At 41.3% G+C, this 19,631-nt stretch overlaps 2 protein-coding genes across 4 annotated transcripts in view; one reads left to right on the top strand and one right to left on the bottom strand.

Annotated features, from left to right (window-relative positions):
* Positions 1-514: 514 nt before the first annotated feature.
* LOC307045068 (uncharacterized protein) lies at positions 515-11,275 on the top strand. 2 transcript variants are annotated; one of them, XM_079690557.1, is made up of 12 exons: positions 515-674; positions 2,820-3,329; positions 7,573-7,620; positions 8,207-8,251; positions 8,462-8,758; positions 9,069-9,101; positions 9,233-9,298; positions 9,599-9,691; positions 9,870-9,956; positions 10,093-10,194; positions 10,297-10,397; positions 10,488-11,275. In XM_079690557.1, the coding sequence occupies exons 1-11, from the start codon at positions 630-632 to the stop codon at positions 10,357-10,359; spliced, it is 1,389 nt and encodes a 462-aa protein (XP_079546683.1). In that variant the 5' UTR covers positions 515-629; the 3' UTR covers positions 10,360-10,397; positions 10,488-11,275. The 2 variants fall into 2 exon arrangements, with proteins under 2 accessions (XP_079546683.1, XP_079546684.1); XM_079690558.1 differs by lacking the exon at positions 8,462-8,758.
* A 1,330-nt stretch (positions 11,276-12,605) lies between these two features.
* The window catches only part of gak (cyclin G associated kinase), a 29,338-nt gene continuing 22,312 nt past the window's right edge, over positions 12,606-19,631 (bottom strand). The window contains exons 23-30 of one of the 2 annotated variants that reach the window (XM_079687160.1): positions 19,119-19,292; positions 18,866-18,889; positions 18,385-18,522; positions 17,720-17,806; positions 17,322-17,591; positions 16,565-16,713; positions 16,264-16,440; positions 12,606-15,039 (exon numbers count right to left, since the gene is read on the bottom strand). In XM_079687160.1, the coding sequence (XP_079543286.1) occupies positions 14,938-15,039; positions 16,264-16,440; positions 16,565-16,713; positions 17,322-17,591; positions 17,720-17,806; positions 18,385-18,522; positions 18,866-18,889; positions 19,119-19,292 (1,121 nt within the window). In that variant the 3' untranslated portion in view covers positions 12,606-14,937. The remainder of the gene's footprint in view (positions 15,040-16,263; positions 16,441-16,564; positions 16,714-17,321; positions 17,592-17,719; positions 17,807-18,384; positions 18,523-18,865; positions 18,890-19,118; positions 19,293-19,631) is intronic. The other variant, XM_079687161.1, reaches the window with a different exon arrangement.

The following is a 19,631-nucleotide window of genomic DNA, read 5'->3' on the forward strand; positions in this document are numbered from 1 at the left end:
CGGGGGGGCGTTGACACATGTACAGGCTCTCTTTCTCCTTTTCCTCTGGGGGAGACATACAATGAAAACTATTCTCTAGCTTCATGATTTGAATGAATTCAGGAAAGTTGAAGCATGGAAGGGTGGCAGTTTTTTTTTCATTTGGTTTGGTTTCTCTTAAAAAGGCAATTGCAATTGGCTGCTGGCTGGGTTTATGGTTTGTATGTAACCAAACTGACTCTAAAAGTAGAGAAAGGAGGGTAGAACAGACATTTTTGGCGCATGTGGGGCTGTTGCCATGTGCTCGAGTAAGAAGCTGATCAAGAGAAGGGGGTGTGGCACTCAGCAAACTGCACGGACCACTCTCTTGCTCCTTGTGTCCCTCGCGCTGATGGAGTGGTTTCATAACATCCAGCCAGCGTAGCTCCACTCTGATTCAATCATCTCTGAGCAGACGTGCACGTGCGTGTGTTTTAGGTGGGGGTGTGTCTCTACACGCCCCAGATCTTTCATCCCAGTTATCCCATAGGTTACATGCAAAGGTACCAGATAGACGGGGGCTCTATAAAGACCCGCTTTGTTCCTTGGTTCTCTCTGCTCCTGTTTTATTTCTCCGGTCTTTCTTGTTTCCATCACCACTCATCGCCAAAATGCCCAGCAAGAGGAAGAAGAATAAGCGTCGCATGAGGCGGACAGTAAGTGATGCTAGACGGCCTTTCTTTCCACTTCAATGTTGTTCTCATCACGACCAATTACATTTTGTTTATTTAGAACTTCTATCAGTTAGTGTGGCCCTTCTCTACGTGAAAACATATTTGTCGCGCGCACGTGCACTGCTGCTGCAATCACTGTACTTTTGTTCAGTTTGTGATTGGAGTGATGGATGAAACGATGTGCGTCTTTACCCTAAGATGCAAAACCTGATTTTAAAAAGTGAAGAAAAAAAGCACGTGTCCACTATCAATGCAAAACCTTTAAAATGAGCCTTATGATTTGAAACGAATCTAAATGTCAAGTTAAGTGACAAAAATGGACACGATGTTTTACTTTGTTTTGTTTCTTTTCTTGAGTGACTCCAATTAGGCCTAGTGCGTTCAATTCCGCCTAGATCGAAAACTTTTTCACAAATGCACTCAAATTAATACTTTCAAAACGTAATTGATTTTAGTTAGATTAATTAAATCTGGCATTTGTGAGTCAAAGAAAATGGTTTATGTGGATTCCCGAGCGCCACGTGCGGTATCAGCGCTCTCTATGGACACAATTTATAAAGTGCTGGGATTTATATTTCCCATCTTTACACCTCTATGGTCATCAAAGCTGTATAAGCCCACATTATTACAAATATAGAAAAATATATTTTGTCTATCTGCCCGCAAAGCATAAAGTACCCCCCCTCCCCCCCTCCCCCCCCACCCCCTTAATGCACAAACAGGTACACACTGTTCAGTACATGCAGCACTCACTGTCTTCGTACATCAAACTATGCATAATGTATGAATCATCATTACAATGCATTATTACGAAGCAGTTGGCCAATAGCATGCTTATTTAAAAGTCTGACTCCTAACCCCCTCCCCACTCTTTCGTAACTGCCAGACATTTTACTTCTGAACATTCAGTGCTCCAAAGAGGAGTGGGTGTGGCGAAGGGGTGTGTGGGAGTGATGGGTAACTAGCAAGAAAGTAACAGATGCTTGCAATTCTCAGAGGGCAGAGGTTACCCAGTCACTGAACACTCATCTTTTTCCCAATCACAATGATTAATTATTTTAACCTGTGCTCTTTAACCTAATTTCCAACTATAACATCATAACTTGATGGGTATGGAGTTTCTCAGCACCTCTCCCTCAAACTCTCTTGCTGACTCTAGGCCCCACACAACTGTATTTGGTAGTGTGTTGACTGGAGGAATGTCTTGCATTTGTTTTGCCAGCGCCTGCACAATCTCTAGTTCTCCGAGTGACACTAGGATAACAACGGGCCCCTAAAGCCCCTTACAGCTGGATGTTATCAGCAATTCCCTCTTGAAAGCTAAAAAGTGCTGCTTGAAAATGTAAAGCTACATTTGTCTCACACATTCCTAAGCATTTTAAATCACATGTGGCAACGCCTTATTGTTGATGTAGTAGTGAAGATTTTGCCAGCCATTTGTTGGAGGTAAGGGAGGGGTTGTTTTGATGGTGTATAGCTTGACGGGTATAGACGTATGAACTGACTGGCTGTCCATCTAACAAAAGCCTTTTCAGGGAGTGATTGTAACCTGATTATAACCTTATTATGAAGTGATTAGGCCCACTGTCTGGCGTGCGGGGGCACACATCAGTGCTGCTGACTCTCACTGTTTCTGTTCCCGCTTCACCAGACCTGTCAGGATGGTTTGAGTCAACTAATGAACTCCCATTATCCAAGTAGCTTTGATGGTCCCTCTCCCTGAAACCCAGCCCCTCCCTCTAGTGGTTGGGCCTCTAAAATCTTCTTTAAACCCTGGGGGGGCTTTTGTCCCAAGCTGAAAAAACATGTTGGATGGCATGCCTGGTATTCCTGCAGACCAAAATGTGCTGAAATGCTCTGCAAAACGACAACAACAGTATCTAAATGCAGCAAGAGCCTCAAAGAATTCCATCCCATTTGCCTCAATTCACCTTTTTTTTTTAAAGAAAATTTAAAAATTTAAACTTGAGTTGTTTGAAATAGATATTGCGTTACCTCGAAGTACTTTATTTATATTAGCTACCTTGTAAAATGCCACTTGAATGCATTAAAATGATATGGTGGTTTCCACTGTATTGAAAAGACAACAATCATTTATCCCAAATTGTTGTGCTTTCCCTCTTACAGCAGGCACAGAGGATAATCCTTGAAGAGCAGCATGCGGCCAACCCACCAGCCAAAGGGACTCCTGGGATTGCAGTTGGTGCGCCCCCTACAGCCATCCCAAAGAAAGCGGCTAAAGCACCAGTTAGAGAACTGGCTAGAGCTCCAGTGAAGATCCCAGAGGTTGTTCCAATTGCAGTCCCTATTGTGGAAGCCCCCATAGTAGAACCAGTTGTGAAAGAGCCTGAGCCCGTTGCAGTGGTGGAGCCCGAGCCTGTTGCAGTGGTGGAGCCTGAACCAGCGCCCGTTGCAGTGGAGGAGCCAGAGCCCATTGAGGTAGCTGAGCCTGAGGCCGTGCCAGAACCAGAGCCTGTGGTGGAAGAAGCTCCAGCAGAAGTTGAGGTTGAAGCCCCAGCCTCGGTTGTTGAAGAAGCTCCAGTTGTTGAGACCACAGCAGAGGAGCCTGCTGAAGTTGAGGCTGCGATAGAACAAGAGGCTGAACCTATCATTCCTGAAACAGAAGCAATAACAGAGGTAATAACTGCTTTGGTTCATATGCAGACACTTGACTGTATCATTTGATAAGGGGTGTACCAGTGGATTTTTATAGTGGTTAATCCTCCATAGTTGACAAATGAGTACCTGAGGCACCTGTAATATGGTAATGGCTTAAGTAGAGATGTGGCGACTCTTCAAAGGCCTTATAATACATCCTGTACATTTTAATGGCAGCCTTGGTTATCTTTTGATAGGCTTTCTGTGTAGTGCCATACTTTTTGGCTATCGACAAAAACCGCCAGCAAGCTGTAACCATAGTAACTTCTGACACTTATGTTGTGATGAAATCCATGTGCTTCTCTAGAAATGTACTTTGTCCAACCAATGTATACATGGCTACAAACTCTGAATGTCGCATGGTCTTCAAGTTATTTCCACACATTGTGGATCTTAAAGTCTGCTATTTTGGTGTATATGCTGTGGCTCTTATATGAGAAGGGGGGGGGTGTTAGAGGCAAAGGGAACAACATGTTCCATTTAGCAAAGAGGTGAGAAGTATTGGAGGGATTGTAGGCTACATCACTGGAGAGTGGGCAGAGCCATTTTCAGCAGTCATTAAAACATGCCTGTCATGAAGCACATTGCTTTGATTAAAATGCAACTGCTTTTTGAATAGGCTGGGAGGACTTTAATGGAGTTTGTTCTCTAAAATATTGGATTATTTAATTTTGCTGCGAAAAGCGTTTGAAATGTTAATTTGCTGGAATGAACGAGATGGCTTTTTTAAAATATAGGCGATCAAGAGAGTTGGTTGAGTTTTAAAGTAAAAGTTGGTAGAAGAACTGAAGCTTGTTTTCTACTGTATTAAAAATAATTGCTGTTTGGCTAGCTTGCACAGTTGTAGCTTATAACTAAACATGTTTCCCAACTTTATTTTTTACCCTCCAACTCTTTACATTAATGTTTGCGTTGCAATTTCAAAACATTATCTTTGTTTCTTCTCATGACTAACATGTGCACATTTTGGGAACATAATGTTCTGTTTCAGCCAGTACACTGCAGGCTATGTGTCGTGGCACACACAGGCGCCATACTGCACATGCATGTGTCTAACCACACACAGTTGCGCATGTAGGCAAACATGCACAGAATGTGTGCGCTTTGCTCTCGGTAACTGAGCCATGTCCACATATGGAGCACATGTATGTGCTGACATGTGTTAGCATGAACGACCAGTTAGGAGAAAGGAGGTGTAAATAAGTGACTTGGCCTTTTTCTAGAAATTAGTTTGTTTACATAGGGTGCAGTGTTTACTTTCCTATAGAATAAAGGCTGCACTTTTCTTTTGGGTCATATCGTACCTTTACATAGGGTACAGTGTTTACTTTGCTATAGAATGTCACTCAAGCTTGCGTGTTATGCCCCACCCTCTGAGCTATACAGGACCAATGGATGTTTCTTGCTCCCCGTCATAGTATAGTTGTTTGGCCCACCCCCTCCTTCTTTGTTCCTACATCCCTCCTTCTCTCCCTCCCACAACATCATCCATCACCCCTTAGCTCCCCTCTTGCCTTGGTGCTTCTCTGCTCCTTCACTGCCTGCAGATGTGCCCGATACAATTTAGACGCTCACATATACGTACAGGCTCTATTGCACTTTGGCAAAGTTGACATTTATTCAGTGCTGGCTTTAAATGCAACTCATACAGTAGTACTTTATATGGTGTTGGGTGTATAGTGTTTTATGAACTTTAATCAATAATCTTGACACGAGTAGTTACTCTGACACTGTCCGACTAGAGTTGGTCTCCACTTGGATCAATAGACAGTAGAATCAGAGCAGGCCAAAATGGGGCTTGTATTCAGCTGGCTTTGGGACAAGAGAGAGGAGTCTCCTCCGCTTCTGGTTGTCACCACGGAGACTCAGGTGAGTTTAACCCCCCCCAATATAAAGTCCTGCTTAGTCTTACATTTTATACAATTTTCTGTGTCCTGAGGCAGCGGGTGCGGCTCATGTTGAGACTGAACATTTTGTACCCGTTTGCTCCCTCGGTGCTCCTGCAGACCTCGACCCCTCCCCCTTCAGTCCCTCACCCATTTCCCTCCCTTGTATATTCATTCTCCCTCATCACTCTTCTTCCCTCCCACCACTTGTTTCTCTGTCTCTCCTTTCACCCTACTCTGGCCTCCCCCTTTCACTTCTGTCTTCGGCCAACCCCTATGGGGCCTATGGGCATTTAATAGCTTATCTTCTTAGCACATGTGCTTGTTCTGCCATGTGTCCCCCTGTTATCATTGGGTTTTTGTGTACCTGTTGAGATTTGTGTAGTTTTGCAAGACGGCTGTAAACTTTATTTATTTGTATAAGATTTATGTAACAAATGTCTATGATGGTGATTTGGGGTAAATTTGCTCATAACATCCTATAAAGAGCATGCTTTTAAAACGATGAGCATATTTATAAAGGTTGGTGACATGATGTTTGTGGTGTTCTCAGACTTGGTTGGAAAAAATATCCCCTTGTGGCAACGCACATGGGCCGCTGCCCTCCCCCTCCCCCCCCCCCCCCCCCCCCCACCTACCTTCCCACCTAGTGTCCACCCTCTTTCCTTGCCCACATTACCTGACAACTTTTTAGGAGTGTTTTGGGGGGCTCAATAGGTCTTTGTTTATGCAAAAATCCAAACGCGTCCCTGTTTTGGTTTTAAATTGTGCTTGCTTTATGTTGAGCTTTGCAAAATAGTTTCCCTAAACTCTTGATTCCTGAAAAGGCCAAACGGTTTTCTTATTGCATTTAGCTCATTGCATTCCATATAAAGTTTACCATCCGTATAAAAATGGTCAGTTTCTAGATAAGCTTTGTTGTTGGCTGGAATTGCTTTTCAGTAGGACTGGTGAGGCAGGATCTGCGTTCAGACCAGTTTGTACAAAGTGTTCTGGTGCTTGGCAGGCCCGGAGGGGGTATGCATTCTATACTGTGTGCACGCCTGTTTTCCTGTTAAGCAAAGGAAGGCCTATAGTCCACCACCCTCCCTCCTGCCCTTCCCTCCTCCTTTCTCTCCCCTATACCTTCCCCCAGAGGCTTTAGCTGGAGTATATATTTACCCTAAACCATACATGCATTTCTGCCCACTTGGCTTTTTTTCAGTAGGTTGTGTAAATCTTGGCAAACAGGATTCATCACCTTTCAGTAGCACAATGCAAAGAGGTGGAGATGGGTAACTAACTCATCGTAACCACAAGCATTTTAAGTCTCCTGTGACTTTTCACTCAGTTTGCACTTTAGCAGAAAATTTAGATGAATTTGAATGATTGGTCTTATTTTGCCTAGCACCAGACTGCATGCACCAGACTTGCCCCACATTGTAGAGTGGCTGATACAAGACTTTTAAATAATTTACTGTTGACCACGAAGTTTTACACTATTTATGTGCTGCTCACTGTTACTGCCACTATAGCTCTCCCTATTGGCTGCACAGTGGGGGCCACCAGTGGCCATTTAGGTTACTGCCAACTCTTTTCTGTAAATGTGTCGGGTTGCCCCTGCAAAGTAAAATGACTTGCCATGTGGCATAGGTATCTAGAACATATTTAATTGAGTAATGCTAATAAAATCGATTACATTTTAATGCAAGAATGTTAAAACGTGGTGCAGACTACAGAGCATTGCTGCTTTTTTGTGATACAGATCCAATGTCTTGCTCCATGTCCAAATCAGAGCAGATGTTTGAAATGCCCTTTTTTAAGTTTGAAGACTTACTTTTTATGAATCTGGGCTGGGTTACAAAAAGGGGTTGGCAAATGGGCTTACTAGCTCACCATTATGTTATTTATAAAACCTATGTTTAGTGTTCCTCTCCTGACATACAGCCAACACACAGCATTCTTTTTTTTAAAGTGTGCATTTGATCTTATTTCAGTAAACTGTATAACTTTTTGTAAACTGTGAACCTTCTAAGAATGTCATTGGGTTTACTGTTAATCCTCGAGACGAATACAGCTACGGTTTGGCTTTCAAACTGTTTTGTGAATCCTTTTGCTTGAGGCACATTTTTAGAACTCATATGCCTCTCTAAGTGTGACCTTAACTGTTGTGGGGAAAAAAGGAGTAATGGAAGCAGTTTAACAGGCAAATGTATTTAATTACCTCTTAATTCTGGTTGATGTGCTTTTATTTTGTATTTACACTTCTGCCCCTCAACATGTTTTCATTGGATAACAATGCATATCTTTATGATGGTGTAGCTGACTTAAGTAAACATTCTCCTTTTCTTTCGTAGGTTGTACCCCCAGCTGAGGCTCCAGTATCAGCCCCTGTTGAGACCGAGGTAAGAACAAATTTGCATTTGCAAAATGTTGGTATTAGCCGGAGGCAGATTTCATAAGTGTGAACGAGTATGTTGATCATAGCTCAACATAACTAATTTCAAGTAAGACCTGCTTTAGTTTTTGATGAGTTGGTGTTTTTTACGACATCTGAAAATGCCACATTGCGTCTTGTTGTGAGGTAAAACTAATGGGTCAATCAAGTTAGGCGTGCAGACCCTATAAAAAGCATAATGCTGTTCAGAAAGGGCACCTGCCTTAATCCAAGTTTTTCTTTTTTTGTTACACCACAGTAACACAGTATTTCTAACTTCACAACTTACAAAAGGCCCCCACACTTGCCTCAGGTCACATTCTGTTGTATTTTTTTTGTTCAGAAAGAAAGGATTACGCTTTTTTTCATCCTCTACACCTCACACTACTTTTGATGTAGGTAATGGGTATTTATTGTGCTGCAATTGGTGGGCAGGTTGCTTAAACAGTTTTATTTTAGTTTGTAGTGAAGATAATTGTGAAATATTTTCTATCAAGTCTGTTTAGCAGATAACCAGCCCTTGTCTTAAAGTGTTTTTATTTCTTATTCTCCAGATTCTGACAGAGGAGGCTACAACTGTAACCACAGCAACTGAACTGGTAAGCACTTTGACAGCAAGTCTTGTCACTATAGTTACATCATTACCAACTCTGTAGTCTTGTTCATGCATGTAGGTCATCATTTCATCACATATCATTGTCCCGATAGATTGTCAGTGACTCATATGAACCAAGTGTAACCATTCGTTCATCTGTGTGCATGTTGCATGGGGTTTCATAATGTGTGCCGTGTTGACTTTGCATGTCCAGACGCTTGATGTCTGCGAGACAGTGACTGAAGTGAAGGCAGAGGCCTTGGCAGAGGAAGAAGCGGTCGCCATTACTGAAGCTTCTGAAGAACCATTGGTAGAAGAACTTGTCAGTGAGCCGGTTGCTGCTGAACCCGCTGTAGAGGAGGCCGTTGCGGAAACTGTGGTGGAGGTTGTCGCAGAAGCAGTGGTTGAAAAGGTTGCCGCAGAGGTACCAGAACAAGAGGATGAAGCTGAAATCGAAGTGTTGGCTGAAGAATCACCTGAAGTCTCTGCTGAGTCTGTTGCTATCACAGAGGTGCCAGTTCGATTAAAAAAGCGATATTTTTTCCCTTTTCTTGAACTTTTTCTTATTTCCCTTCCAAGAACAAAAAACAATTTATGTACCGTAGTTTTTATTTGTGATTGAATGTTGCATGTGTTTTGAGCAGCTGTGCTTCTTGTGGAAGATCCAATCATTTTCATTATTTCACTAGACTTTCCTTTCATAAATACTAAACCTTGATTAAGTAGAACTTCATCTAACTTTGTTTGCTGGCATGTTCCTTTTACTTTCATAATGCAACTTAACAGCAAAGACTGATTTGCTGTGTCCTGTTATCTTTCAGGATGTTGCTGCCCCATCTGAGGAAATCCCAGTGGTGAGTGTTCTCTCTTTGGACCTAATCAATGTTTTGTTTTGGCAATATTTTCAAAAGTAGCAATTTTACCTGGGCCACACATACTTATGGTGTTCTGAATATTGACATGGCACTATCTGTTGTTTCACCAGGAGCCAGAAATCGTCCCTGAGGCTCCAGTAGAAGAGGCTGAAGCCCCTGTAAATGAAGTCAAGGAGGTAAACCCTGAACTTTTAAACAATTGGGAACTGCATTTCAAGGTCATGTGATCATTTAAGATTTGCTGCATTCTACCTTTAAAACCCCCCGAAATACAAATGTGGTTTATGTCAGTATTAGGACATTTCTAATGATGCCAATGCACTCTGCTTTCAAGCAATTTAAAACAAACCTAGTTCATAGCCAGTTGCCATTTTCTCCTGGGATGTGTGCTTATTAGTTCTCCTCATTTACATTATTTGACCTTGCCTGTGGAATATCTTTAAATGTTCTCACCTTGTTCCCTTATGTTTATCCAGGTCCTTGCTGAGTGCCTGGTCGATGACTTTGTTGTCACAGAATCTGTCGCTGCCGTGGAGGTCGCCATCGCTGAGTCTGCTGCTGTCCATGCGGTGAGAGCATCTAAAATGTTGTTCTTTGATGTTGACATTAGTTCTGGATAAAGCCCCCACTAAAAATAGACTGTCTTCCCAGCAATGCAAACCTGCTGTTAAAAGTGTTTTTTGCACAATACATGTGCTACTTGTATGCTCTGCTTTAACGAGCATCTCTCCGTTTGCTTTTATTTAGGAAGTTGTGGAAGTTATCGACACCCCCTCAGAACCAGAGGTAACACCCACTGAGCCTGCTGCGTCCCCCGCAGAGGAGATGATCATTGTGAGTTAATATAAAGCTTGGAAATTGTACAAACTTCTATGAATATAATGTAAAACAGCACCATTATTGCTAATATTATAAAAAGAATGTCGGAGGGTTTGGTTTTTATTAACTGGCCCCATCCTTGTTTTTCCAGCAAGCCGTTCCTGAGCAGACTTGTTTGGATGTGCTGTCAGAACTCAAAACTGAAATGTGCGACATGCCATGCCAGATGCAGTCTGTGCAGATCAGCTCAATGGTAAGAAGCAAAGCATGAACAATGTCTACAGTAATTATCAAATATATAATATTGGAGATTCACTGTGCACTCGCCTGATCTAATGTCTCGTTTTATTTTCAGGAGATGTCAGTGGAGCCAACGTTGAACGGACACATTGTTCCAGAGCTCTCCATCGAGGGCTAGATCCACATTACACAGCTTGGAAGACCTTTTCTGTCTTTGTAAGTATCTAACACTTTGAACATCTCACTTGAATAACTGTTTCAAGCAGCAGCAGCAACAAACTGACTCCTATCCTTTGTCTTTTACAGATTCCCCTTTGGCCATTCGGAGTACTCAAAGCTTTACAGCTGAAGTGTTGATTTTTTTTTAGGGATTTACTCCACACATTTGAAGGGACATCCACACTTTGAAGTGCCTTTCCGGCCCTGGTTTTTATCAAAACACCAAACGAGACGTCACTGAGCCAAAACCAGCTGCATTCAAGGCAGCACAACAGACTTGTCATAAGTGTGCAGAAATGGAAACAAACATATTGTGACTCCTTATCTGTAGTATTCCCCAACCACCCTGAATTTGCATTAGCAGTGGAAGCAGGAGTGCTTGAGAGATGATGATTCCTAAATCGATATAACTGGCAGTGCCTGATATCTGGGCATGTTCCTCTCTCCAGCACGTCTGCGTCCATGCAGCATAACCAATGCATGTGAAACCTGTAACGATGATGAATGTGGCTATAGTTGTACTGGGGCCTGTTCATGTGGAATGGAAAACTTCACATTTTCGAGAGGTCTTTTTTTACCATCAAACTTTCCCCAGCCTTCATTTCTGTCCTCCAGTTCTCTCTGCCAAAACTAAGTGCTATCCTAGAGCGGGAGTTTTTGGTTGCATGGCCACTGGAAAAAGGCAGTTTGGGGAGCAGGGGTGAGCTGAGAGGCCATGCCCTTTCCCCTTTTCCTTCACTTTTTTAAATCCATTTTGTATAGACCCTATGATGTGCTACAGTTTTGTTCAAAGTCTGTGCTCTGGAAAGGAAACGTAATGTGATCTGGTGATTTGGTTGGTCCACGTTTGAAATAAAGCTGTAACTCATTGTGAAGCAGGAGTACTTGTTGTTCTTTCTATACACTATCACTCACATCCAACAGATCAGGAGAAATGGTTTGCATTTAATTGCGTAAGGGACATGACTAGTAAATGCGAAATACAGTATATTCTCTCAATTTTCTGTCAATTCTGTACTGGCAATATCAGATTTTTAGAAATGCAACCTGTAAAGAATAGTGTGGCTGTTTTTTTTCTTTGGAGATAAAAAAATTGTAATTTTTAATCGGTAATTGTTTAAGGGTTCAAACGATTACTGGCTTAAGGTTTAGCTTTGTTCCAACGTATATGGGAACCATAAGTATCAATTGGGCTTCTGACATGCTGTTAACAATTTACTTGGGTGAATATTGTAGGGACTCATTTCATTTCTCGACTTGCCCCTCCGGTAGTCGGCTACTCGGTTTTAAATATCCTTCGTCATAGAATTTCAAATTGCCTTGTAATGTGGCCATTTTAATTCTTCTTAATGAGAAACACAGCTGTATAAACTGAACTAACATTAAAGGTCCCCTATTATACTGTTTTTCATCAATATATTATAGGTCTCAGATATATACAAAACATGTCTGAAGTGTTTTCCTTGAAACACCAAACGGATCATTGCAGCATCCCATAATCCCCTCTGTTTCAGCCCTATTTCAAAAGTGCTGATTCTCTTTTACTTTAGATGAAAATAAGGAGCCACTCCACGTGCCCTCTGAGAGAGATTTGGTTACAAAAACCCAAATTGTGCTCTAGGAGGAGATTCAGGTGATAAGGTGGGGGGCGGGTGTTACCTTGGTTGTTTATTGGCTAATGGTTACACAAGCCAAAAAATCACAAAGTGGCCAAAATCTGATCAGCTCATTTTCAGACAGGTTTTTATAAAAATGGATCAGGACAAAAAGAGCAAATATTTTTGTTGTGAAACTTTCAGAATCTCTTTACACAGAAGGGACACATGTTTATGTATAAAAGACAAAGCATAATGTGACCTTTAAGTCATAAACCCTTTGAATTTCCTTAAAAGGTTTATGGATATAAAGACTGTCTTACAAACTCACAACCCATTGATAAACTTGGTTACACCTCACATTGATGGCATCCATTTAGCAGGCCCAGTTTCAAAGTTAATTCTATGGATGAAGCATATAGTAACATGAGGATTAGTGAGGATTCTGAAGTGCAATAGTCAGCACCTTTAGCACGCTGATGGCCAGGTTTCTACCAGGGTATCCGGTTTATAAGTCGGCTATTTCTTACAATGTTTAATACATTCTCATCTGTCTGATTTATGTGATGTGTAGCAAGCAAGAAACTTCAAAACAAACCATGAAACCAAATAATTTGCCTCAAATCAAAAGGTTTTTATTAGTTTTTTCATTGAAATCTACATTCATATTAGTATGATGTAATTTGGTACAGTTAACACTGCAGATGTGTGGTTTGCAATCCTCCCTCTTTGTGCTGTGATACTTTCAAAGAACTGAATTCAAGCATCAGCTTATTCATTTTTTTCTAACTTAGGTTTACTGGCCCCTCATGTTGGAAGTTCAAAATGTCAAAATGCAAAACAAGCAAGGGTAAAGAAAAAAACGAAAAGGAAACAACAAAAAACTGAACAGACAAATTATAAACATATACAGTTTAACAACAGAGAGGATAAATAGATATATTTCATTAAAGCACATTCGTATTAATAGATGCTTTGGAATGGAAACAGCAACAAAGAGGCTCACTGATCAACCACCGACTGTCCCACTTTCAGCATATTCCACTTATATATTATCTGAACAATTTCACTTGTGCCATCAATATGCATGAATACATGTCATTATAACCCCCAACCTTCCCAAAAAATATAATAAATACGAAAAACAGGTGATTTGATTGGTCCATGAGGTAAAATTTAAAATTTAAAAAATAGAAAAAGGGGGGGGGAAAAGCAAGAAAAAGTTCTAAATACTTGTTTGGAGTGTGTGAGAGGCTGGAAGAAATTAAATTAAGAAAGAAAAGATTGTGATTGCAGACAAGAAAGCATGATGTCCAATAAGGTTTCATTATCTTTTGCCAGAAAGAAACACTCGCACACACTGACTTTCACACATACTCACTCAACCATTCACACAGTAAAGCTCCATAATAAATCAGCTCCCCAGGATGGAATCTTAATAAAGCCACTTGATGGATGATAGTATTTTCATATTTACATTGAATTGGTGATTAATTGACAAAAAGGGCAAAACAAACCTACACAGAAAACTTTAGCAACCAGAATAAATCACGAATGTCTCTTTTTATTCCTTCACTTTTTTATCTCCTCCTATGCACTGAAAAATAAATGTCCAATGAACTGAGCGCTGAAGACGGTGGGGGTGGGGGAGGGGCTGGGCATACAGAGAGGGGTTAATAATGACAGTGATGCTGGAAAGGGCATGAAGTCACACAACTGTATCAGGCAGGTACACTCTTCTCTGAATCTGCTACAAGAAAAAGAGCACTTCAATAAAAGAACCCCCGTCCGTTCGGACTACCCTGGTTCGAAATCAAACACACCAACCCCCTGTTGATGAGAGGTTGGGTGTGTGAGAGCATGCAGTTAGCTACACAGTATAGCCTGAGTGGGTAGGAATTAAAAGAGCACTTAAAAAAACAACAGACTGCCCGCTTAGGTTTATATGGGGCTCCAAAACAAGTTCAGCTCCTGTCAGAAGTTTGGGATGCAGATTTTAACATCAATCTGAGGAGTGTGTGTAGCAGTCACTGTAATGGTAGAAGCAGCACTAGTAGTGTTCAGCAGGCAAAGTACTTCTGGAGAATAAATTGCTCAACATCAAACCCAACTAACTGTTGAGCCCAAAAGGTAGCACTTCTAGTTTTAATATTATCATTAGATGTATTTTTGTTTGAAAATCCTCCGGATATTTTTAATCCTGCTTCTTCATCCGAGGCAGGATATATTTTCTTTGTCCGTTGGATGCTGTGTTTGGTTGTTACCAAGATTCATCAGCAACATTCAATATTTTTTGAAGCAACAAAGCTTAAAAACACTGTCGGCCGGCATGCTGAAAAATGTACAGCCATGTTCATTTTTTATTTTTTACCAGTCAGTGAAATGACCAGTCGTTTGCTCAAGTGCCAGGCACTAATGACAAACCTGCCAGCTACAGATGATTAGACCAGCATTTTTACAAGTGTGGGGGGGTCGTTACATCTTTGTATCTAAACCTATGACAGGATAACCAGCTGGGTCTTTTTTAAAAGTATTTGTATTATCTGATATCTTTTTTAGATTTTGTCTTCTTTGATTGTCACTCGTTCTTCCCCTCCAGATGTGTGCAGCACCACTCAGGCAGTCATACAGGTAGGCAGTGAGTTTAAGTACTACTGTATCACAATGTTTATTTTACTGGCTCTTTGTGAACCAGTGAGGATAATTTCTTTTCTACAGCCGGACATGAGGCCAACGGTCTTTTTCCTTGACTGTAGAAACAGAAGAAAGTAAGGAAGGAAGAAGGGAGTGAAGGGAATGGTAGAGAGGACACCTCTCAGAGGCTCCGGCCCCCTAAGGCCCAATGTGGGCTCAGTCCTGTCCAATGTGGCCCAGTCCAACCCATCTGGTTAGGCAAAATCCAGCCAGTCTGATCTGGTCTAGCTGGAAACCAGACCAGGGTTTTAGAAGAGTGACTTGAATCCCTGGTTCTCAAACTCTGACCAGGCATCGTTCAATTCCATGAAGATCATCTTAGCGTAATGTTCGTAAGGCTTGTCTGTCGCCTGCAGAGAGAGAGAATACATTCGCCAATCAATAAAGAACAGTTAAAGCTGGGCTAGGCACTTTAATATTATTTTATTAACTTTTGGCATACGGTAAGACGTGGTGTGAGAGAAAACTACACTTCTGTAACTCCTCTTGGGTCTCTTTCCTGGTTTTAATACATTCAGCACATGAAGGGAGACTTTAGCCAATTTCAGAGAAAGAGCAGGAGAGAACATTTGTGTACACTCTTGTACAAATGCAGTGTGCATGTCAACGGAGGAATATCGTGCTGGAAAAGATGCAAATCCAGAATTGGCAACAACTGAATACATTGCAAAGCATCCCAAAAAGGAAGACTGACTTACTTAAAATCTCCGGGATTTAAGAGAGGATATTTTAACCTTCTGCTGCCAGAAGCCAAAGGCTCGAGGCAGCTCTCTATAACTCACTCTGAAACTTTTTTTATTTTCTCATCTATTAATTTAAATACTTTGCTGACATTGTAGACAGCCAGAGCCAATCACAGTGTCTCATCTCAAGGGGCTTTACAAGCCCACTGTAAGAGCCATTTAGGCACATTATTTATGGTAAATATTTATGTTTTTTACGAGCTAATTGCATATTATTTTAAGTTAACTAACTAGCTGAATAGCCATGAATTATAATTATACTGTTTTTTTTTTTTTAATGGACTGCTCTACTTTTATGTTTTGTCATTATTTATAGAAAGCAGAACTTAGTGTGCATTCTCGAGTTTAAATGACGCTGCCGGCGTGACACAGCAGGAAGTCTATAGGGGAAGTCGGAAAAGTGTTTGACCGCACACATCCGCACGCCTACTGATCAATTGAACTTTTGTATAAAGCACTTGAATGGAACGATGCAAGGTATTTGGATTTCTTCCAATTTACGTGAGTCAATACTCGAATTTGCCTCGTAGACTAAGTGGCCTTTGAACATTCTATTATGCATAATCGGCCACTACACCCACAGATGTTGGAAAGGGGTTAAGACGGAGATAGGAGTGACGCAGGATGAGGATGTATTTTCATATTTTTATAACTTTTTGGTATTTTCTAAAAACTGCCTACCCTGGGGTATCACATTACAACATAATGAAAAGTGATTGTGAAATGTTCGCCCAATGATAAAAAACAGTATCCAATGTTGCCTTGTCAGTGTCTGGAAGGGGTGTTAGTTTAAATGCCAATAAATGCATAAGCAGCATTTCTTTACTGTACCTTATCTGGATGGACAATCAGCACAGCCTTCCTGTAGAACTTCTTCACCTGGTCAGGGGTCACCAGGTCAGCCATGCCCACCGGCTTCCAGCGGGTCTCCCCCTCCCACAGCACCGTGTGAAGAGTGGACAGCAGCGCCCGGATGTTACGCTCCTTCCCCTCGATCCAGTCCAAGATCTGCAGCACGACAACAAACACAAACCGTTACCACTTTACCAGGACAAACATTTCAGAATTTGGTTGGAATAATATGTGTTTTCAGGGGTTTGTATGTCTTTCACATGTGTGTTTAAATTGTCACCTGTAATTTGAGTGGATCGATGTCTTTAGTGAGCTCCTGCCTCCTCATTTCAGCGATTGTCCTTGGTCCCTTCCTATCAGGCCTAGAGGCAAAACCCTGAGTGGACAGCAGGTCTTCAAAATCGTCCACCTTTACCTTGGGCTTGGCGCCTGCGTTAATACACAGAACATAGGTTTTTCATTTTTTTTGAGAACTTTATCTCAATTCCCAAAAAAAATTCAGACCATAGAATTAATGCAATGTTTGACCTAAATAGTTACAAATGACAGGTTCCTCTCTGCTCCATAGCTTCTCTTGGATAACTGGATTTAAACTTCCACGGTACATTTAACATTTATATTCAAGTTAATATTTAATAATCCATTCCTTGCCCGATTAATGTATATATAATATCCTGCTTTATATTTTGTTACTGTACATTTGTATTTCCACATGTATATTCTCCACATTTTAATGCTATTTTATTGCTATTTGAGATGTTTACATTTTGGATTGTTTATTTATTTTAATTTCTCTTATGTACAATGCCGTGTCTTTTTATGCTGCTGCAACGCAAACATAACCCAAATTGGGATCAATAAAGTACTTCTTATCTTATCTTCTTATCTCTTGAATTCACTTCCTTTTTCAGTAGATAGTGAATTCCAGTGCTCACAACTAATCACATTTATTTATTTCAGTTTGCTGAGAAAAACAATATTTGCGTGATAATTGTAGAAAGAACTCAACCATTCAAATGATCAATAGCCTTTCTTACCAAATCCAAGCCCGCGAACTCCTCTGTCCTCCCTCCCACCAATGACACTGGAGAAGTTGAGGTTGTAGTTGGGTTTGGTGGACTGTGGTCCTGCAGGCTGAGAGGCAGAGGGGGCTTTGGGGGCAGAACCAGGTCCAGATCCAGCCATCCAGGATTTGCTCTGGGCTGTGGGGGGTCTGCCAGCCTGCCAGGGCTGGGCTTGAGATTTAGCAGAGGGGGGAGGAGCCTTTGAGTTAAATGAAGGCCCCGGAATATTACCGCTGGATGAACCTGCAAGTAACACAGAAGGATGATAGTAAATGATTTAAAAAAGGCAAACAAGGTCATGTATTCCACTGTTAGCAATACTGAGCGGTATCATCATTACAGGCGATTAGATGTCTGACCGAGTCTCTCACCTGGTAAACTGGTGCCAAGGTTTCCTAGGTCAGCAAAAGGATCAAAGGTCTGGGACTTGGCCTTTGACATGGGTGCCCCACCAGAAGCTACAGACACAACAACATGGGAGGTATTATTTATTAGTTTATTTTACCTGCCCCTTGTTCAAAAAATCTAATTAAATCTAATTATGTCAATCAATGGTATGTCAGTCACAGCTGTTGTCAAAGACTAACAGTTACATTATCAAAAACACTATCAAATGTCAACACAACAATCTGGGTACCTTCAGCAACAACGGTTGCCTGACATCTTCATACTTCATACAGCCATTTAAATAGTTTGGTAATGAATTCCACAATTTAACCCCAGCTACAGAGATACACATCTGCTTTAAACTGATGCTCATCCACTGAAGTTAAAACTATATTTTTTTGTATGTTTTCTGGCAGTATTATTATTTTTGCCTCATGCATAGGTAAAGAAGTCTGTGGATCTTTACATTTGAACAGCCACGTCTCAATAAACATTGTATTTGTGTGTTCTAAGGGGGGGGGTGTCAATAAAGGTTTTCAATTACTAATAATTGTTTTGTTTTAAAATGTTCCATATGGTCTACACAGAATACACCAAACTCAAAGTGCTCAGTTAATGTTGAGTCCCTTCAAAAGGCTCCTCCACACACCTTTGTTGGTGTAGCTGGGTTTGCTAACGGTGGCGCTCATGTTAGCGGTGGAGCCCGCCGCCCAGCTGTCCCACCCACCCAGCAGGTCTGGTTGACTGGCCGATGATGTCATCTTAGGGACATCCTTCACTAGCTTATCTGTAAATAAAAATATCAAAAGTATCACCAATTGAGTTTCTGTTGCATGTTTCTATTTCCTGTTGCCAAATGAGGAAGGATTTTGTGGAAACTAGGGAAATTGTTTGTCCAGGAAAACTAAGAAAAAAACCATAGGTTTGTTGCTGGAGAGTTTTAATTTAAAAAGTAATGTCCTTTATATTTAGGAAAGAGAAGCATATGTTCATTTGCAAATAATAATCGAAACTAGTTTGTTTTTTCCCCTTTAAGTATTTGGAGCTATGCAGCTCCGTCCACAGAATAGTGCTAGAGCTTTTGCTTTGAAACAGAAACATTAAGGGTTGAGTAGAAAATAAATATTTACTTGATTCCATGTCTGTGACATCATCTGAAAATAAATAAATTAAATTGAAGTAATGTGTTGGTATGATGTCAATACAATATTAAAAATCCTTTTCATTGTCATACAGAGAAAAAGGCGGACCTTTTATCTCTACAAGAGACGCAGCCTGCACACAAGCCGCTCATAGAGGCATATTAGCCTGTGTGCAAGGTGTGTGTAAATCATATCTCCTGGAAGCAGACATAACACTGAGTGATGTCCCAGTAGTACTCACTGAGGTTGAAGAGGCTTGTGTTAGAAGCAGGAGTGGGGTCACTGTGAGCTGAACCATCAGAGCCCAACAGGTCTCCAAACAGGTCCGGCCCAGAGGCCTGCCGAGAGGAGCCCACAGTGGGGCCCACCCCGGAGCCAGAGCCCATCCCAAACGGATCAAACAGGTCGCCCATTGCTGCAGCGAGGTAGGAGGAAATAATGATGCATTAAAGATGGCCGTGAAGTTTTTTTAAACAATGCAGCAAGCAAATATATAGCCTCCTGTTGGGAAAATACTGAATGTACTCCTTCAATATCCGAGGAGCACATGATATCAAAGGCCCAACTGTAGCTGTGTACGTAACCGGATGTATGATTACATAGAAGAAGCTCATGAGACACTGTGTTGAATAGGGATGGGTATCGTTAAGGTTTTAACGGTACTACTACTACTTTTATCGATACCGCTTATCGATCCGGTCTTTTAACGGTACTTTTATCGGTTCTTTTGGAGAAAAAAATAAGGTAAACTAAC

Source organism: Notothenia rossii (genome assembly GCF_949606895.1).
Source record: "Notothenia rossii genome assembly, chromosome: 6".
Taxonomy (NCBI): domain Eukaryota; kingdom Metazoa; phylum Chordata; class Actinopteri; order Perciformes; family Nototheniidae; genus Notothenia; species Notothenia rossii.